Consider the following 19394-nt stretch of genomic DNA (forward strand, 5'->3'; position numbering starts at 1 on the left):
AGTAACAGCTGCACCTTTTTGCCCGATTTATTAAATCAGATCCCTCATTTACTGTAGAGGATCGCTGACAATCTCCCTCCCACAGGTTTATAGAGGGGGAACTGCCACAAACAAACAATCACATAATTTTCATATTGCCAATTGATCTACAAGTTTCCCTCCTAATGAAGGCATCATTTTGTTCCCAGTATTCATACCAGTCAGTGTGCTGGTTTAATAAGAGCCTGCATGCTTGTGAAGAAGAGGTCTGTTTAATTCAAACGCCAGGACAGTCAGTGTACGTTCTGTATTCTGTAACAGATAGGCACAAACTGACTGCATCTTTATTCTGCTTCTGTATATAGAGGTCTAGAAGTAATATCTTCCTCTCAGACAAAACAGCAATGTGGGAAGAGATGAAGATTACAGCATGTCTTCCATTCTGAAGTCTCGTTTAATACACATACATCTGGGTATTGACACCACCAAGAAACGGTGAATAGGAAACCCCTTCAGTACAGATCCTGTTTGCACAGAAATGGCAGCGGTAATGCATTTTAAACTTGATCAGTTCATGAAAATGTCCATTTTTCCCCAAGTTCTCATGTAGTCCAATCATCCTCGTCAGCAGCCAGTGGGAGATGGAGCAAAGAAATACATGGCTAGAAGTATGAAGTAAACCATGACCAGGGCAGTGCCTAGAAAGAGAAATTAAGTATTTCAGATAAATGATTGAAAATGGGTGTGCACATGTTGGATTTGTTTAGAAGCTAGCAACCCAGTCTAAAATGGTGGCCATACACCTTACAACCATCGCAAGACCTTAGTCTTGCGATGGTTGTAAAGCAATTTGAAAAAACGTACGATCTTGGACAGGCAGATCGTACTTGCGATCCATCACAAGCCCGCCCCCGAGGGGTGGGCTTCTGATGACCGCAATGCTGAACGGGCAGTGTGCACGTGCGGCATTAGTCTCCCGAGCACCGTTCAAACTAGCCGAAAATCGTAAGATTTTCGGCTGGTTTTCTAGCGTGCTCCTTAGACAAAAGACGTACGAGAATCGTGCAGTGTATGGGCACCTTTATGCTGGGCACACACCTTACAACCATCGCAAGACTTTTGTCTTGCGATGGTTGCAAGGTAATTTAAAAAAAACGTACGATCTGCCTATCTTGGACAGGCAGCTCGTACTTGCGATGATCGCAAGCCGCGCCCCCGAGAGGCAGGGTTCCAATGACCGCAATGCTGAACGGGCATCGTGCGCTTGCGCACACCGGCCCCCTGGCTTTTCTCTTACAAACATGCTACACACCCGCCGAAAATCGTACGATTCTCGGCGGGTTTTCGATCATGTTCCTAAGATAAAAGTCGTGCGACCGTACAGTAGCAGAGGTCGCACGGCTCCCACACCTTACGATAATCATACAATCGCAGGATTTCCTGCGATTATCGTAAGGTGTGTGGCCACCTTTATAATCCAATACGGATACAAAATTATCTGATGGCAGCATGCTGCTCTGATCAAAGTGACTACATCTCTTGAATTACTTATATTCATTGACCAGGTCAGCAAAAAGCTGAACCCCCAGACATAATATAGATCATATTTAGAATTTTTGTTTACATACAACTATCATAGCTACCTGAATCCGTCTTTATAAGAGTGTCTCATGTAATTCCCTGAACAGCAACACCCAGGGTGAAGAGGAAGGGGCAGCACTAGGAGCCAATCAGGCTCTGCTGCATGTACAAATGCTGACAGGCACAGAGTTAGGCTGGGTTCACACCTGGGCGGTCGTAATATGCCGCACGATTCTGTCCACAAAACGCGCATTTACGAAATCTAATAAGCGGAAGTCAATGGATCTGCGCGGAAATCCGCCCCAAAGAAGCTCAAGTACTAAGAAGCTTCGATCAGCACTGAGAAACACCCAGGTGGGAACCATGGCCATACCAATTAATAGGATTTCACTTGCGGAGCGTTTTTCAGCACTTCCATCTGCACTGAAAAACGCCCAGGTGTGAACCCAGCCTTAGAGAAGTGACAACACTGAATTCTGCTGTCACCCGCCTATGCTGAGGTGCAGAGGTGAATGAATCACAAGAGTAGCTGGACAGAATTACAAATCATTTGGCAGACTCATCATGTATCTGTATTTTAACTCTGAATTTAGTTGTTTACTTGGAGTTCAGCTTTTAATGGAAATCTGTCACCAACCCAGAACTTTCACTCAGACCTTTGCCTGGAGTTCAGTTTTGAATCTTATAAGCAACAAACAGCTAAATACACAGATATAAAAGGTGAAGTTTTGAAGTGAGAAGTCATCTTGTTAAAAAAAATATGTTACCTGGATATGGGATAGGTATGTGTGTCTGATATATACTAAGTAATAGGAATAAAGGGTGTTGCAGAGAATAGAAATATAGAGAATATTGTATGGTTGAACTAAATAGAAGCGCCCCTTACCCTGAAAATAATCACACTTCCCATCCATGAAGATGTAATTCATCAGGATCACGCTGAACATACAGGCCCAGAGGTGGAGGTCACTAAATATCAGAGTGAATCCCGATGGCTGCAAAAGTAAAAATGATTAAGCATTAGGAACACTGACACAGGTTAGGAAAGGTTTATATGATGGGTGTAGTGTACAGCCTCTGGAGGAAGAAGAAATCCCCACCCACTTAGAGGATAGAACCCATAAATTAGGATGGTGTAGCATTCATATATAGTTTGCCAATCTCTAAAGCAGCCTCTCAACCAGAATGCTGTGGGCACCGTAGTGTGCCTTCTGCCTTCCTCAGGGGTGCTTCGAAATTTTTACACATTTCCATGGTGCAGGTATGCTTCGTATGTGAAGGGGGCTACTGACGTGAAAAGGAAGGAGGGCTCAGATATGAAAGTGGGCTCTGATGTAATGAAAGCTTCTGATGTGGTGCCTCAAGATTTTGCACGCTTTTAAGGGATGCGGTGACTGAAAAAAGGTCGAGAATGCTGCTTTCAAATACTAGTTCCTGGTAATTACCAATTATTACCTATGAAAGGTTCCAACGTCAGCCAGAATAAGTGTACCTACATGACAGGTCTATAAAAAGATATGACTCAGAAGTTCCTATAGAGGTGAATAAAACTTTCCTTCCTATAGAAGTGAATAACACTACCCTTTGAATATATGTACAATTACACTTGGCATTTAGAGGCTTGGAGACATGTTCAACACCCTATTTTCTGTATGTGTCAGTGAAATGAATGTCAAATAAGGAAAAATTATTTGTGACGCCAAGACCAAGCTCAAGATCAGACATACACAAGTGAAATGGTGCAATAACAAGTTAACATTGTACGTGTACAAAGCTTGCCCGCTGTAGCAGTGATCATGGGGAGAAAAGTTACTTACATAAAACACAGAGAATAGGACCAGTATGGGGATCTGCAGCATGCACACCTGAACTGCAATACAAGTTCCAATCTCGATGCTGAGAAAAACAGAGTTCTTATGTTACAAAAAAAGGACACTGAGCAAAAGTGCAAATATGAACACAACTGAAGAATGTCATATTACATATAGCTTTAACTTAGAAGATAGTTTCACTTGGAGACCCCGTCACCACCCCTGACATTTAAAAGTAGGATAAAAAAAAATTTCAATAATTCATCCAGATCAAACAAATATACATTTTTTCCTAAGCACTTACAGTCCTGTTTTCAAACAGCTCCAACTATCAGCTGCAGATCCCTGAACTTCCTTGTTCGCACAGTGTATGGGGCACCCTTAGTGCTAGAAACATAGCCTTGCACCTTTCTCGGCTGACTATGTTGAGGTCATGTGTGGGAATGCGTATCCAGCGGATAAGTATCATCCCTGTATCCTCGTGTGGTTTGTACTGAAGTATGACCTCAGATGCTGCTCCACTTCCTCACTCTGTCTATTCTACACACATTGTTTTGCATCACTGTTAAACTGCTTCACCATTATTTCTCCATCCAGCTCCGTGGCTCCTGGAGCCACTGAAATCACAGACAAGATGGCGTTGCACCAGCAGCATTTTATTCCCCAGAGGGATGGGGACACTGTTCATGGTAAAACCCACATAGGAGGAGTTTGGCCTGCCATAATATTATTTATGGGAGAATTTTTTTTTTCTGCTTCAGGGGATTTTAAATGACTAACTCACAAAAATCTGTTCCCTCTCCAACTTAAAAAATTACCCACTTTAGAACAATCTCTGCATGTTTTGACACATTGCATGGCATTATTAAGGGAAATTTTTTTTTTATGCATTGTACTTATAGCATGTGTAAGGCTACATTCACAATATGCGTTTTGGGATTCCTACAGCAGGAATCGCAAACCTCCCATTTAGATGCAGCCGCTGTCACTCGTTCAAGTTAATGACCAGGTGACAGGGCGCATCTGTAAGCAGCAGTCCACATGTAATCGTATGCGATCCGATTATATGCAGTGATCTATTCCAAACTGCATGTTATCGTATCACAAGATGACTGCTGCTCACAGATGTGGCCACCGTCACCCAGTCATTAACTGAAATGGGCGACAGCAGCCAAATCTAAAAATTGAAGATTTGCGATTCCTGCCAAAGGAATTTGTAGGTACTTGCTGGAGGAATCCCAAAACGCAAACTAACAGTACTGAACACGAGGCACAAAAAAACACTGTTTCCTCTGATGACGGCATGCATCCATATAGGAATTTAAGCCTAATCTGCTCATCACGATTAATAACAAACATTTTCGGTAGATATTTATCTGCAAAAAAGGTGAACTGTCCAGGAGAGTATGTGTATATTGACCTGCAGCTGAATAACCTGTACCTTATCTAGCTCGTGTTTTCTCAGATTCACATCAACAAGGAAACACAATTTAAAGAATTAGCTAAAAAGGAAAAAAAAAAGGCACACTTTGTTGCCTCATTTCTACTTACCTTAGACTTAGGTTGTTGAGTAAGGCAAACTGAATCCCATTAACAATTTCAGGAAGCTCAGGGATCATTGCTAAAACAGTCACCCCAATAAAATACTGTAATGGAACAGAAAAGACATAAAAACAGACAGAAAAAGCCCATCAAAAGCAGTTGCTGGGAGGGGGCTTTTTCTACTTGGGCTGTGAATTAGAAAAGAAAGGTAAGACATTATATAGAATGGGCAGATGGCAAGTAGATAGATGGACAGCAAGTCGCTGTACATGTATACAGTGTTATTTTTCCTGCAATGGTAAAAATTTTAAATAGCCGGTAATGGCTGTTACATACAAGCGTTGCATCACTTGTATGGTGCATGGGAGTGTGCAGGCTACCCCTATGCTGCCTCTGCTGGCTATCCTAGGCTCCGGGACTGGCATGGAAGGTCTTGTTGCCTGGATCGGGGGAGATCAGCACACGTCCACCAGCTGGTCTCCCCCCTGATCACTGAATGCGGATGTGATGTGTACTATAATCACTTGCGCCTGTCAGATCTCTGCAACATCAGCTTCTTTGGGGGTCCCTAGGTGACATTAGGGGTCTATTAGACCCCTGATGTCTGCATAAGGAGGACCCATCACTGTACATTTCCCATCACATAGGAGACTTGCTAGCCCTCAAGGTGAGCAATAAAGTGTGAAGAAAAAAAAATTAAAGTCCCCCGCTCCCACATACAAAAACGCAAAACACACATTGGTTGCGCTTTTGTGCAAAAGTGACAATTGCACCTCACAAGTTACATATCCCTAAACGTTGGCATGCGAGCAATAATTCTATGGCCATCAATCACTTAACACTAAATTGATGAGCGGTAAATGCCTTTAAAGCATCACCTATGGTCAATTTTGAGTGTGGTAGATTTTTGCGATTTCGCAAGCGATATTAACCAGTTGACATCCACGGTGTTAAACCCCCTTCCCATCCAGGCCATTTTTCAGTATTCAGCGCTGCAGAACACCACCAGCTATACAGGACTACAAGTCCCAGCAATACATTATGTTTTTGAGTAGGGATGCACCAGTGCCAATACTGGCTGACTCATACTCATGAAAATGCACACGAGTACACAGATACCGGTGTTCTGTCGAGAGCGCCGACGTAGTCGAATTTGCCGACCTCAGCATCTGCGCTTGCGCACAGACCAGTATTATCGAGGAAACCGGGATTTACTTACAAAGTATTTAGTTTAAATTAATGGTGACCGTTAATATTCCATCCATCATTTACTGCCATGGACGGCATATTATTACCGGTCACAATTAACCATTACAAACGAATACTTTGTAAATTAATGCCGGTTTCCTCGTTAATCCCGTCTGCACGCAAACGCAGATACTAGGTCGGCTTTCGACAGAACACCAGCACTACATTTTTAAACATTGAATCGGCTGCCCGAGGTCCCACGCTTGCTGGGGCCCTCGGCAGCCGTCCTGTTAACAACACAGTGTTTTACACCGGGGGCCTGAAGGTTCTGGTTACGCCTCTGCCCGGCTCCCTCTTCCCAAAGCACCTATCTGTTTACATTACAGATTAGAAGATTGCCAAGTTCCAGCTGGAATGGAGGAACTAAGCCGAGGAGGAGAGAATGACAACTTCAGTGCCTAGCAATAAATGAGGATGAATTACTTCACAATCCCCGCAGCAATAGATCAGTGAGGGCTTGTTTTGAAGCTTACTTTCTGCTTGTTAGGAGTATGTAAATACGTAAATGTCCACAAGCTGACAACAGGTTCAATTTATGTTTTAAGAGCATCTGAGCAGAATATAGAAATATTCTGGGGTGATCTTTTACACTGAGCCGATTTATTTAGGGGCCCCATTATAAATCCAGCTCATTTCCTCTCTGTAGGTAAAAACTAAAGATTCAAGAACTGATCAGGGGTATAGCAAGCGTACTAAGAAGAACTGCAAACACTGCAAATAACAGTCATTAACTAGGTATTACACTTACCTGTGACACCGTGGCTTCTTTAAGAATAGGACTGATATGCTCAGTGGCCAGATCTGCACATGCTGCCATCAATAAAGTAGAGCCAATAAGAATGACCATTGACCGCCAACGGGACCAGTGGACAACAGGGCTATGATGGTGGCCTGGCACTAAAAGGAAAAAGTAAACATACATAGGTTGCCTACAATTACTTGATCACTTTTGTCTGGTGGCCAGTATAATATAGACACACACACCCTTCTGAAAGCAACCTCAACACGTTAGTTAAAAAAAAGGGAAGGAAAGAGAAGAGAAGTTCTGCACAAAGTGTGTTTCAATTTAGGATTCTAATCGATGGGTCACAAATGCAAAATTGCATTGAAACAAGTGAGAGTCTGGGATTACAAACTAGATTCCACTCAAATCTGCATTTCCTTCAACTTACAATGGGAAAAATAAAGCAGCACATATGGCGCTTTGTATTATAGAAGTTCTAAAGTCACAGCATGTACCAGGAGTAGGCAAACTCCAGCCCTTCAGCTGTGGGGCAACTACAAATCCCATGAGGCATTTGCAAGACTGCATGGTTCCCAGATGCATTTTGTAGTTTCACCACAGCTGAAGGGCCAGAGTTGGTCTACCCCTGGCATATACTATCCCATTATAACATCAGCATTGTAATAGGAATACATACTAGAGTTGTTTTAGATAATACAATCAAAGCTTTCTTGAAAATAAAATCCTTTTTATGCAGCGAGTGCTGCCTTTTACCTGCACATACTGTTCCAACAACTTCATGGATTCCCAGTGTGCTTTGCATCTTTTCCCCTGATGCGATGCAATCTTGATTTCTCAAGACCACATATCCCATCATACATTGCTTCCAGCATGCAAAGATTATGTTATATTGTGGGAATTTCAGACTGAATTGTACTTCAGACAACAAGGTTAGAATAGTGACACTAGGAAATGCATATTCACAGGGCTGAGTGAAATTGTATCAGTGCATTGAGGAAGTACATCCTGTGGGCATCTTCAACAAGTTCACAAACCTCTAGATTGGTGTGGTTATTATTAGGAGTGGGATAGAACTTATGAAAATGTAATATAGAAAACACATTATTAGCTTTTGACCAATCAAAAAACTGGACAGTTCTACACAGACTACTACAGATTATTGTATGCAAACCTTTAAGTATAATCAGTATTAATAAAGCACACATAATTCCATCTTGTGTCCTCTTACCATGGCAATCACTGACGTGAATATCGTAAATGTGGGAATGAGTCTTGAGTGTGAAGATAAGTCCTATGACATAAGCAGCAGGCAGCAGAATACACACGGTGTACACCAAGGGCCTGAAGAGAAGTGGAACCAGAAATAAGAGAACAGATGCAAAATCACATCCATCTATCTTTGATATGTTTACTGTGGACAGTCCGTTACTAAATCCCTACAAGATAAATGGCACCTCATTGTTTTGGAAGCACTAGGACAGAGCTTGAGAGACAGACAGACATCTAAAAATAATATTCTGTTGAACTGTGGAGCTGTCTTGTTTTTAGACTGGACCTTCCAACCTCTCTTGCCCTCCTCTGCAGTGATCACAGTTATAGAGCCCATTCACACAGCATCCAGATCTCCTGCCGGACCAGATTGTTTCCGGACCCAAAATGCATCCTTATGTGTCCCTATGCTATTTCCGGACTCTGTTCCCACCAGCCCAGTCCGTACCAGAAAAATACTGCATGTCTCATTGTCTGGCCTGGAATGCACTGGAACTGCGGACAAGTTCACACCATTTTCTAGACCAGATCTGGAACAGATCTAGTCTGGAGAATGGTGTGAATCTGCCCATAGAGTGGAGGACGCCGAGTAAGATTCTATTGCTGCAGTGGAAGAGGAGACAGGCTGAAGGGAGGGAGTAGTGACAGCTGGTTGGCTCGGAGCTTTAGGTGGAGTACTTTAGCATCTAGACATAAAGTGAGCATTTAACCCTTGCATTGTGGAGGTAGCCCCACTGCAAGGGTTAAAACATTTTTTTTCTGGAGTTCCCAATTGATGTAATGATTTGCACCAACTAATGGTGTTCAGGTAAATAACTCCTGACAGAACAAAGCATAATCCTGGCAATTGCTAGAAAGATAGGCCAGTCGAAGTTTTACCTAAACGTATGAAATTATTTGCACCTTCTGAGCCATAATAAAGAGTTGATGTTCACTTGACATAAAAATGTCAAAGCTTAGGATATAGGAGGACCGAAGGCACTATACTATATGTTTCACATTACAAACATCTAAGATTGAAGTGCATCCAACCAAATACTATATTGCAGCTTAGAAGTCCTTTGATATGACGACTGCATTTGTTTTATTCTTCAGGGTCTCCCCCCGCCTAATTTTCTTTTCAGCTTACAGGAAGTGGCAAGGACACATCTCTGGCAACATCAACAGGTATTTTCTGTTCTTTGTGAAAATAGTTTAGCCCTGGGCTCAAAATTTCCACTCGCCCCCTCGCAATTGGCGAGTGAAAATTGCGTGGGGGCGAGTGGAAATCCAGGGAGGGGGGGGACTTCCGCCGCTTCGGCAGCGCCGATCGCTGTCTGTTTCCTCCACCCGCAATGATCGGATGCAGATAGGATCCATCCTGTCTGCGTATTAGTATGGACATCCGCACCCGTGCAAATGTGCAGTTCAGTTGAGCGTACGGCCGCATCCTCCCATAGAGAAGAACAGGCTGCTGCGTACAAATCACACGCAGCAGCCTGTCCTTCCCGGGAGCGGCCTGATACAGATCCGTGGGACGTGCACGGACGTACGGGCCGACTTTAAGCAGTTTGAATGATGCCTAATAGTGCAATCTGTCAGAAGCTGTATCCAAGAAATTTTGAGCCCTGGTTTAGCCTATGGGCTGGCAAGCTGCAAATATTAAAAGTTTTGTTTTTGGGTTTAGCTATGCTGTAACCTTCTGACATTGCCATGAGCAGCACAGTTCTTTTAATCGTATTGATATACTAGCCTGGTTATGTGTATTGTCTAAAAGGGAAACAATAATCGTCAATGATGTCAATTTAAAATAAGCATTAATACATGACAGAGGATTCCCAGAGCACTATGGGTTAGGAGCATAGCATGTGCTGCTTGCTTTGCAGATCTCCTTTTTAGGATAGAAACCTTAGAAATCCAACAAGAGATGAGTCACTGCTCTAACCACCTTTTACAATTCTGTACAAAATATATTTCTTGTAGGCCTTACATAAAAAAACAAAAAGCAGACCAAGAGCACCATCTGCTGCCTCAAAAGGAGGATGCAAAAGTCCTAACCATAGTTAAGAAAATATGTGCACAAGCTCTATACATACCCTTTAAAATAAATGTAATGCATTCATCAGTTTCAATGGATGACTTAGGTTGCTTTAGTATTGAGACCCTAGATACAGGCTCCATTTTTTTTGTCAAAAGGAAAGTGTAAATGCCTGATGACACATGCATACAGATTGCTCACCTTATATCATTGTAAAACATGGTGCCGTTTTGTCCTGTCTGTAAAGCAAGATTTATTGTTAAATATTTGTATTAAATGAATAAAAAGTATGCCACATAATGGGCAGCCTACCATGACAGAGAATATGAATATTTCCACATTTTTATTACTTCTACTTTGTTATATTGGGACATTCAATCTACATAGTGCTAAAACTTGGGATCATAATGAACTGACCTGGGATATTCGGTCACTCAGCTACACAAAGCAGTCTATGTGAAAGTGTGAAAAATAGCTGTGGCCTCTTTCAGCAGGATAACATGCCCTACCACAGTGCAAAAATGGTTCAAGAATGGTTTGAGGTGTTGACTTGGCTCCCAAATCTCAATCCATTCAAGCATCTGTGGGATGTGCTGTAAAAACCAAGTCCGATTCATGGAGGTCCCACCTTGCAACTTACAGGACTTAAAAGGATCTGCTACTGACAGCTTGGTGCCAGATAACACAGCATACCTTCAGAGGTCTAGTACAGTCCTTGCCTCAACGTGTGGCAAAAAGGGGACCCACTTATGCGGGTGGTCATAAGTTTAAAAAAAAACTGTTTTAGATCTGTTTTCTAGTATTAGTAGTCCGAACATAAAATACAAAATGCATAAACTGTCCATTTCTTTTAGGGTTAAGCACGCCATAAAACTGAATATGACAACTTACCAACTCTGTGTGGCAGTTCTGACAGATATACTGGTTTGTTCCATTTTGTCCAAAGTTCATACAGTCTCCACAGATCATCTTTCCATATACTTTGGAGAACAGTGTAGGCGCAAATACACCTGAATATCAGCAAATTGACATTTATAAATCTATATATTACACAGACAGCGACGTCATCATAGCATCCAAAGTATTAAGAGTACAACAAAAACAGATCTTGCACTGTACACAAGATTGTGAAAACAATGCTATAGACAATCCCCATGAAAGATTACATTGACAATGAACTTTGCATGTGTATAAAGCCTTGCCATTTGTCCGCAGCTCCTAGTCAATGGAGCATACAGAACACAGTGACGGAGGGGTTAACAGGAGGAACCACGACAGTACAGCACGGGATTCGTTATCCAACTCTGGAAAGTGTCGGACATCAGCAGCGCATGGACCTCTGAGAAGAACAAAGTTTCAACACGCCTCCCGCACGTTCAAACTTTTATGCGCTACTTCTGTTCACTAAGGAAGTGACGAGGTCATTTTTACATTAATAATGTAGTGGTATAGTCTTACCTATGGACATACTTCAAAAAAGAATGCACATTTGTAAAGTACAGTGGTGAGCTTTACAAATCTGCTTATGGTTCACTTGTTTTGAGACCTGCCACCTGACCACCCCCCTGCTCCTATCAGAGTGATCTCACCTGGGTTCATAGAACATGGTAGGCTCCATACCTTGTCCTGCAAAGAGCACATAGCAGTATCCATTCTGTTACATTGAGGGCCCATAAAAGGTTAAAACTGAGAAAACCAACCAGCGCAACCTGTGTCAATCCATCCTAAAGCACCCCTCATTCTAAGTATCTGAGGGACATCTTCTCAAAACACAACAAAAGTACACAACCAAATCCTCTCCCCCAGTGTCCGCATTTTCAATGATCAGCAATTCTGCTCATCTATTAGGACTCGAGATGGCCAAGGGGACCAGATCTTATTGAATTTGCATTCACAGGTCTGTTAATATGAATGCTAGATTACACAGATGTAAAAGCCTTGTTAACACATCAAATACATTGCACCAAGTAGGTAGGTGGGTGGATTCATGGGAGCACACTTCCTTCTAAAGTTCTAAATCAAAACTCTGCATTCTTGTTATACACTCACGAGTAGAAACTAAAACATGGATTCATGGTTAGTTTATATCACAATAAATATTCAAGCTGGCCAAGTTCATGCCGTTGGATTTAGTAACAGACTTTTCAGTTCTCTTGATTGTTGCACTGGAAAATGGTCACACAGATCAGGCACACTTCTACTATTAACTCAGTGTCCAGCTAAGTTTCAACACTCCCCCTCCCTTCATAGCCGGTGAATGTATCTATACTTCGAAAAACCTGACATAAATTTGGTAAAATTATAAATCCTGTATTTACCCATTGGTAACACCGGCCTTTCATAATGATAAAATCATACACAATACAGTGGGATAGATGGAAGTAAATTGCACGTTTGAATATAGATTCTGGAAGAAGCATGTATTTTAGTTTACTAGAATCTAGTCTTCTCACCTCCTACAGAAATGAATAGCAATGCAGAACCAACTCCAGCTGACCTGCTATTAAACCTCTGCTCCTGATGCTTTATTCCACCAATGATCATACACAAGCCCTGCAAAAAAATTAAAAATAAAATAAGATGAATGGCCCAAGGACAAAACTAAGGATGCACTAAAAATGGATCTCTAAAGAACAGTTTTTTGTACATTTTTGAAAGCATGTGAATGTCCCCCTTGTGATTAAAATTACATTAGTTAAGTTTAAACTGGACAGTAAAGTACACGATGGATGCAGATGGAGAAACAACCCCCCCCCCCCCCCCAAAAAAAAACAGCTCACACTATTTGTCATAACACACCTTAAAATGACACAAGTCAGGAGATAAATATCAAAAATGCATTCAAGTACCTTAACTATTAACACAAATGTAGCTAATTTATTTACCACTCGGCTGTAGATCTTCAAATCATCTCTGAATTGGTGCTCTGGAGACATCAAGCCGGCACCCTGGTGTAGCACAGAGTATGTGGCAACATATTCTGAATTCCTGGGATTTGTAGTACTCTATAGCTGATGGTATTATTCTGCATTGCTGTATAATCCATTGCTGGGATTTGTACTCTATAGTTGGTGGTATTCTACACTGCTGGACGTATTGCAGATATTTTGTAGTTCCCATACAGCTTGGAGTCATCAGCAGAACTACCAGGTTCACAGCAGTCACAGTGGCGACTGGGCCCTGGTGCTCCACCACTGTCCTAAAATCATTAGTCTGTATTGTTTTAGAAAAACGGTTGCATGACAACAAAAAATGTATTCGTTCTTTTATCTGAGTACTTGGGCAAGTATCAGTTATATCCGTGCATCTCTAAAATATATTTATGAAAATATAAAGAAAAAACTCATTACATTAAAAACAGGGATGCACAAATCCAAGGAGCTCCCTATGCTTCTTAAAAATGACAGCTGCATCCTAACTTTTGATTTTTTCTCTAGTCTAGTCTTGAAGCTGGAAAAGTATCTGTACATGTACCAGGTACGTTATGTGGTAGCTGAACATCCCAAGTAATTGGTATAAAAAATGTAAAAAAAAAAAATCGGTACTCTTAGTAAGTCTGGAATAAAATTGTATCGGTGCATCCCTAATCGCAACACAAATTAGTAAACAAAATATGAGATTGTAGTCCATCACAGAAGTGAGCTTGGAGCGGTGACTACTTTACAACACACACAGGGACCATGGGGAACAAAAGTAGTCATCCTCCAGAAGGAAAGTGTCAGCATGAATTCAGAGAGAATTTGAGATCTGCAGCTGAGTGATAAATAAGGTCCATTTTTGTTAATGGTTAATATACTTGAATGCATTTTTAAGGTTTAACTCCTGACTTTGCTGCTTGAGCTGGGAAACTAATCAATACTTATTTTTATTCTTTAAAGTGACAGGCACCTCACCCTGTAATAACAGCACAGGACTTCTTCAAAAAGGAGAAAAATAGACATCAGTGGGTCTAACTAAATGTCTTACTTTAGCCCAATAACCACCACAGCGAAAGCCCTCCATAAAACCAGATTAGAATAGCCAAATCCTACTTTGAAGAGTGTGTCCCAGTCTGACACAAACAATGTCCCAGTCATACAGTACTATGAAATTCGATTTGTCTTCGATTACAATGGGGTACAGAATAATGTATGGACAAAACCACCACAGACCGCTCTGGGGCTTTTCCAGTAGAACCATGAAAGTTGCATTTTGAATGATTATATTTCACTGATCCAAGAGTCCATGCAGAAATAAAAAGCATCTCTATAGTATAACCCATGCACAATTGTATATTAGCAAGTTTCAGACCTAAAGGCCATCGCATGTAACATTTCATATAGGAATATGTATACTAATGAAGTAAATGTATTAGTATGTAAAACAATACATTTAAAAAACATATTAACAGCTTAAATGGACCTTGTGAGCAAAAGTAAGTCCTAAGGTGTGTACAGGTCCATGATTTACTTTTAAAATTTCAGCACATAAGTTTGTAAAAACACCAGTTCTAAGACATAGCTATAGGCCTAGTTACATTAGTGTGCTCTCAATCAATTCTGACTCCTACAGGACGATGGCAGAGATTTCCATTACACTTTAGCAATGTACCAAGGCAGGGCGACAACATAAATGCTGCAATAAAATAAAACTGTATTCAAGACATGTAATAGACTCACAGGAACAAAGAGGACACACCCCAGCAACGTGCCAGTCAGAGCGGACTTTACCACCTCTTCATAGCACTTATTATCTTCCCGTGCCCCTTTAATCAGTGCAGTGATGTAGAAAGTCAGTTCAATGATTGAGCCAAATGTAGCATTCACCACAGCTCCCACCGCAAAGTTGCTCTGAGCAGAGATACTATATGGTGCCATAAAAAGAGAAAAGAAAAAAAAAAAAGGGCAAAATAAGTAAAAAAGTAGGGAATTTACTAAATTCCCTAAATGTAGGGAATATTGCAGCATATGCTGCTTTACGTTTAGGCAGAAGTCATTCTATTTCCAAAGTAAGAATCACATTTTACTGCTGCTGGATAAATCTGCCATGATAAAGTTGTCAATAGGGATGTCTCTGAATTCTAGGACTAAAAAAAAAACCCCACACACATGGCATATACTTGACAACTGGCTGTATACATTTCCTGCAGGCAACTCGGAATAAATCTACTATAGTGGCAGAAATACAGCATTTCATGCAGCGAAACAAAAGGAAGTAGATAAATGCAGCATTTGCTTACTACACATTTTAGCCCCCTTCACACTGTCGGATCAGGAGAGGATCCGAGCACTGATCCCCCTCCTGATTGGAGCGGTACAGATCAGATATTTAATAGTTAATAGTTACACAACATGAGACTACAATCTCAATACAAATTAGTAAACTAAACATGAGATTGTAGTCCATCACAGGAGTGAGCTGGGAGAGGTGGCGACTTTACAACACACACAGGGACCATGGGGAATAAAAGTAGCCACCCTCCAGAAGGAATGACCGTGTCAGCACCAATTCAGTGATTATTTGAGGCTCTACAGCCGAATGATACACAAAGACATTTTTGTTAATAGTTCAGGTACTTGAATGCATTTTTAAGATTTAACTTTTGGAGTTTAGTGTCACTTTAATGTATCAAATCTACCAGCTAGCTCGAGAGGTTGTGGCTTTGAGGTAATAGTTCCACCACGGATGGTGAGAATGCTTCTTAATGCGACCCTTTTGGTCTGCAGTATGAACTGACATGAACCAGTACCTATGGCTCCAGGCCCCAAATGATCGGTTGACAATACTATTCCACGTGACCCTAGCTCCATTAAAATCCTATAAGTCTTTGGTACCCTCTATCTTTTAAAATGCAGTGCATGAGCTAATGGAGAATGAACAATGGGCCTACAGTTTGATGGATCAATAGGACACCTTATTAAATGGATCCACTTCACCACTACTGAGACATACATACAACTGAGAAGTACAGAGAGCTTAATGCATAGATTGGCTTCATGAACAGGTCAATTGAACAAGTTGTTTTCAATGTTAGTTTATTGCTTAAAAAAAAAAAAAGGAAGAGGAAAGGTCAGGGCAGATAGGGCTTGGGCACCAAATCACTCGACCATGTAAACTGGAACACATATGATGAAATGTAGAAAGCTCAGCAGCGTTATGGCAATGCCGAACTGCCTTATTTGAACTGATGTGACGTGCATGGCTGTCACTGCCATATAGGCATTATATTGTAGGCAATACAAATGGGATATGTATATTCATAGACATGTTGTAAAGGAGGAACGTACTGCTTTACATACACATGCACACCCCGATCAGCTAGAACATTATGACCAGTGAGAGATAGGAGAAAGCTGATGGAGGCAGTGTGATGCTTTGGGCACCGTTCTGATGGGAAACCTGCTATTTATTTGGATGTTACTTTAAACACGTACCACCTACCTAAACATTGTTGCTGACCAAGTACACTCCTTCATGGAAATGGTAGTGCCAGATAGCTGTGGCCTCTTTCAGCAGGATAATGCTCCCTGCTACGTTACAAAAACGGTTCAAGAATAGTTTGAGGAACACAACGAGTTTGAGGTGTTGACTTGGCCTCCAAATTCTCCAGATCCCAATCCAATTGAACATCTGCAGGATGTGCTGGAAAAACAAGTCTAATCCATGGAGGCCCCACCTAGCAACTTACAGGACTTAAAAGGATCTGCTACTGATGGCTTGGTGCCAGATAACAGAGCATACCTTCAGAGGTCTAGCAGAGTCCATGCCTCGAGGGGGGTCAGAAAAAAGGGGACCTACTCAATATTAGGCGGGTTGTCATAAAAGGTAACGGCTGATCGGTATATATCTTCCATTAGCCTGACATCAAGGCAAAACCCTTGTGACCCTGAATTAGTTTTGTTTTTCTAGGCAGAATTGAAAAAAATTGGGAACAATGTATTAAAACCTTACCTTGCAATTGCCATTCCAATATAGTAGGAAAGCGGCATTAAGGAGAGCAGTGAGAGCGTGAATTTCACAGGTGAACTGGTATAATAGTTGTGGCTGTCAACATAGCCAAGAACCAGTGATACAATCACCAACACAATCAGATCTGTAAAAGCTGGTTAAGGAGATTTTGTAATTCAATCTGTGGGGGGCCCTGATGGCACCACTCAGCTTGACGATGGACCATTTTTAGATTAACTTGTCATAGGAGCTGGGAATTTTAAGTGGAATAGTGACTGTAGCGGATCAGCTGCAGTTACTGCTCGGCTATTTTGATATGGGTGCCGAATGTCAAAATAGTATAGCCAGCAGGTGAGTTTCCTCAATCCACACTTTTTAGCGCAGATGGGGGAATCTACAGATGTGTGCATGGCCAGCTTTAGTATTCACACAAGTGTAATTTCCTCAGGCGTTTGTTGATAAAATATTGTACTGCTCTAGCTTTTAACAAACCAGATCTTGATAAACAGACACTTGTTATAGAGGGATATATGTAGGCTGCCATTGACAATCACTTTCTGAAATTCTGGTTGCCTCACCAAAACAGTAACTTCAAATTGATTGAAGCCTTCAATCACCAATCTGAAGCAAGCATGCACAGATTTAAGTCAAAGATCCTTACCTGCATACTTGCTTTAGGTCAGTAATTCTAAACATTGTCTGTCTGGTTGCACAATCAATGGCAACTGCCATCCGTATAACAGGTTCATCAAAAATAGTAGTACAGATAACAAATACCATTTAAAAACCAAGCATCAATTCCCAAACTGCCAAGAGTTGGTCACACAAACCATTTTTTCCCCCTTTTAAAAACATTTGTGCTAGAAAAATGATAGCCAAGATCTTTGTTAGCAGAAACATTTGTGAAATGTGCATGATTTTTGGTTATGGACAAACATTGTGTTTATGAATTTATATTTATACAGGAGTAGTCATACACCCGCTTTGAATCCTACGATTTTAATAGAGAGGGGTCAGCGCATGCTGAAGCACACAGTGCGTGGAAGTCACCAACTGTCTGCAGAGTCAATAGCTACAGACCTCCAAACTTCGTGTGGCCTTCAGATTGGCACAACAACAGTGCGTAGAGAGCTTCATGGAATGGGTTTCCATAGCCGAGCAGCTGCATCCAAGCCTCACATCACGAAGTGCAATGAAAGCTTCGGATGCAGTGGTGTAAAGCACGCCACCACTGGACTCGAGAAGTGGAGACATGTTCTCTGGAGTGACAAATCACGCTTCTCTGTCTGCCAATCTGATGGACGTGTCTGGGTTTGGCGGTTGCCAGGAGAACGGTATTTGCCTGACTGCATAGTGCCAAGTGTAAAGTTTGGTGGAGGGGGGAGTGTGGGGTTGCTTTTCAGGGGTTGGGCTTGGCCCCTTAGTTCCAGTGAAGGGAACTCTTAAGGCATCAGCATACCAAGACATTTTGGACAATTTCATGCCCCCAAATTTGTGGGAACAGTTTGGGGATGGCCACTCTGTTCCAACATGACAGTGCACCAGTGTACAAACCACGGTCCATAAAGACATGGGTGAGCAAGTTTGGGTGGAGGAACTTGACTGGCCTGCAAAGAGTCCTGACCTCAACCGACAGAACACCTTTGGGATGAATTAGTGCATAGACTGCGAGCCAGGCCTTCTCGTCAACTCAATGGGCCAACTCAATATTGAACCCTACGGACTTAGACTGGGGTGGCATTAAAGTTCACATGTGTGTAAAGGCAGGCGTCCTAATGCTTTTGGCAATATAGTTACTTCCATAAAGCAGAACTACACCCTCCTAACCTTTGCAGCCAAGGAAGGTGCCATGTTAGCCTCTATTTGGATTGCAGTTGCCATGGTGCTGCACATATCAGCTATGACATCAGCCATTTGAGGGCTTCAAAGTTCAGGCAAGCGCTGAAATAAAATAAAAAATAAAAAACACACTGGCAAACCTTGATAGCTCTTACCACAGGCATGCCTTGAATGTAATCGTTTTGACAGTTAAATTGGTGGGTCTAGTTCTATTTTAAGCAATCCCAGAATCCTCTCCTTTGGCTTGCTTCTAATCACTGTTTGATTGCTGCTGGGTGCCCCCATCTTGTTTACGGTGTCAGCAGCTCACAGACAGCAGTGTACATGGAGTTCACCCAAAACTGCTCTGTGATCTTGCACATTAGAGAAGCCAGAGACAGCACCCTTTACTATGATTGTAGGGGGGGGGGGGGAAAGGGAAAAAAGTGCAGCCAGG

General features: G+C 41.8%; 1 protein-coding gene across 1 annotated transcript in view; it reads right to left on the reverse strand.

Moving 5' to 3' along the window:
- Nucleotides 1-560: 560 nt before the first annotated feature.
- The window catches only part of LOC108794824 (putative cation exchanger C521.04c), a 40458-nt gene continuing 21624 nt past the window's right edge, over nucleotides 561-19394 (reverse strand). Inside the window, exons 10-20 of the mRNA XM_018565936.1 lie at nucleotides 17123-17264; nucleotides 14851-15034; nucleotides 12646-12745; nucleotides 11080-11202; nucleotides 10394-10427; nucleotides 8135-8247; nucleotides 6910-7058; nucleotides 4923-5017; nucleotides 3378-3456; nucleotides 2447-2555; nucleotides 561-677 (exon numbers count right to left, since the gene is read on the reverse strand). Of these exons, the coding sequence (XP_018421438.1) occupies nucleotides 604-677; nucleotides 2447-2555; nucleotides 3378-3456; nucleotides 4923-5017; nucleotides 6910-7058; nucleotides 8135-8247; nucleotides 10394-10427; nucleotides 11080-11202; nucleotides 12646-12745; nucleotides 14851-15034; nucleotides 17123-17264 (1202 nt within the window). The 3' untranslated portion in view covers nucleotides 561-603. The remainder of the gene's footprint in view (nucleotides 678-2446; nucleotides 2556-3377; nucleotides 3457-4922; nucleotides 5018-6909; nucleotides 7059-8134; nucleotides 8248-10393; nucleotides 10428-11079; nucleotides 11203-12645; nucleotides 12746-14850; nucleotides 15035-17122; nucleotides 17265-19394) is intronic.

Source organism: Nanorana parkeri, unplaced genomic scaffold (genome assembly GCF_000935625.1).
Source record: "Nanorana parkeri isolate BGI_ZX_2015 unplaced genomic scaffold, ASM93562v1 scaffold26, whole genome shotgun sequence".
In the NCBI taxonomy this organism is placed as follows: Eukaryota; Metazoa; Chordata; class Amphibia; order Anura; family Dicroglossidae; genus Nanorana; species Nanorana parkeri.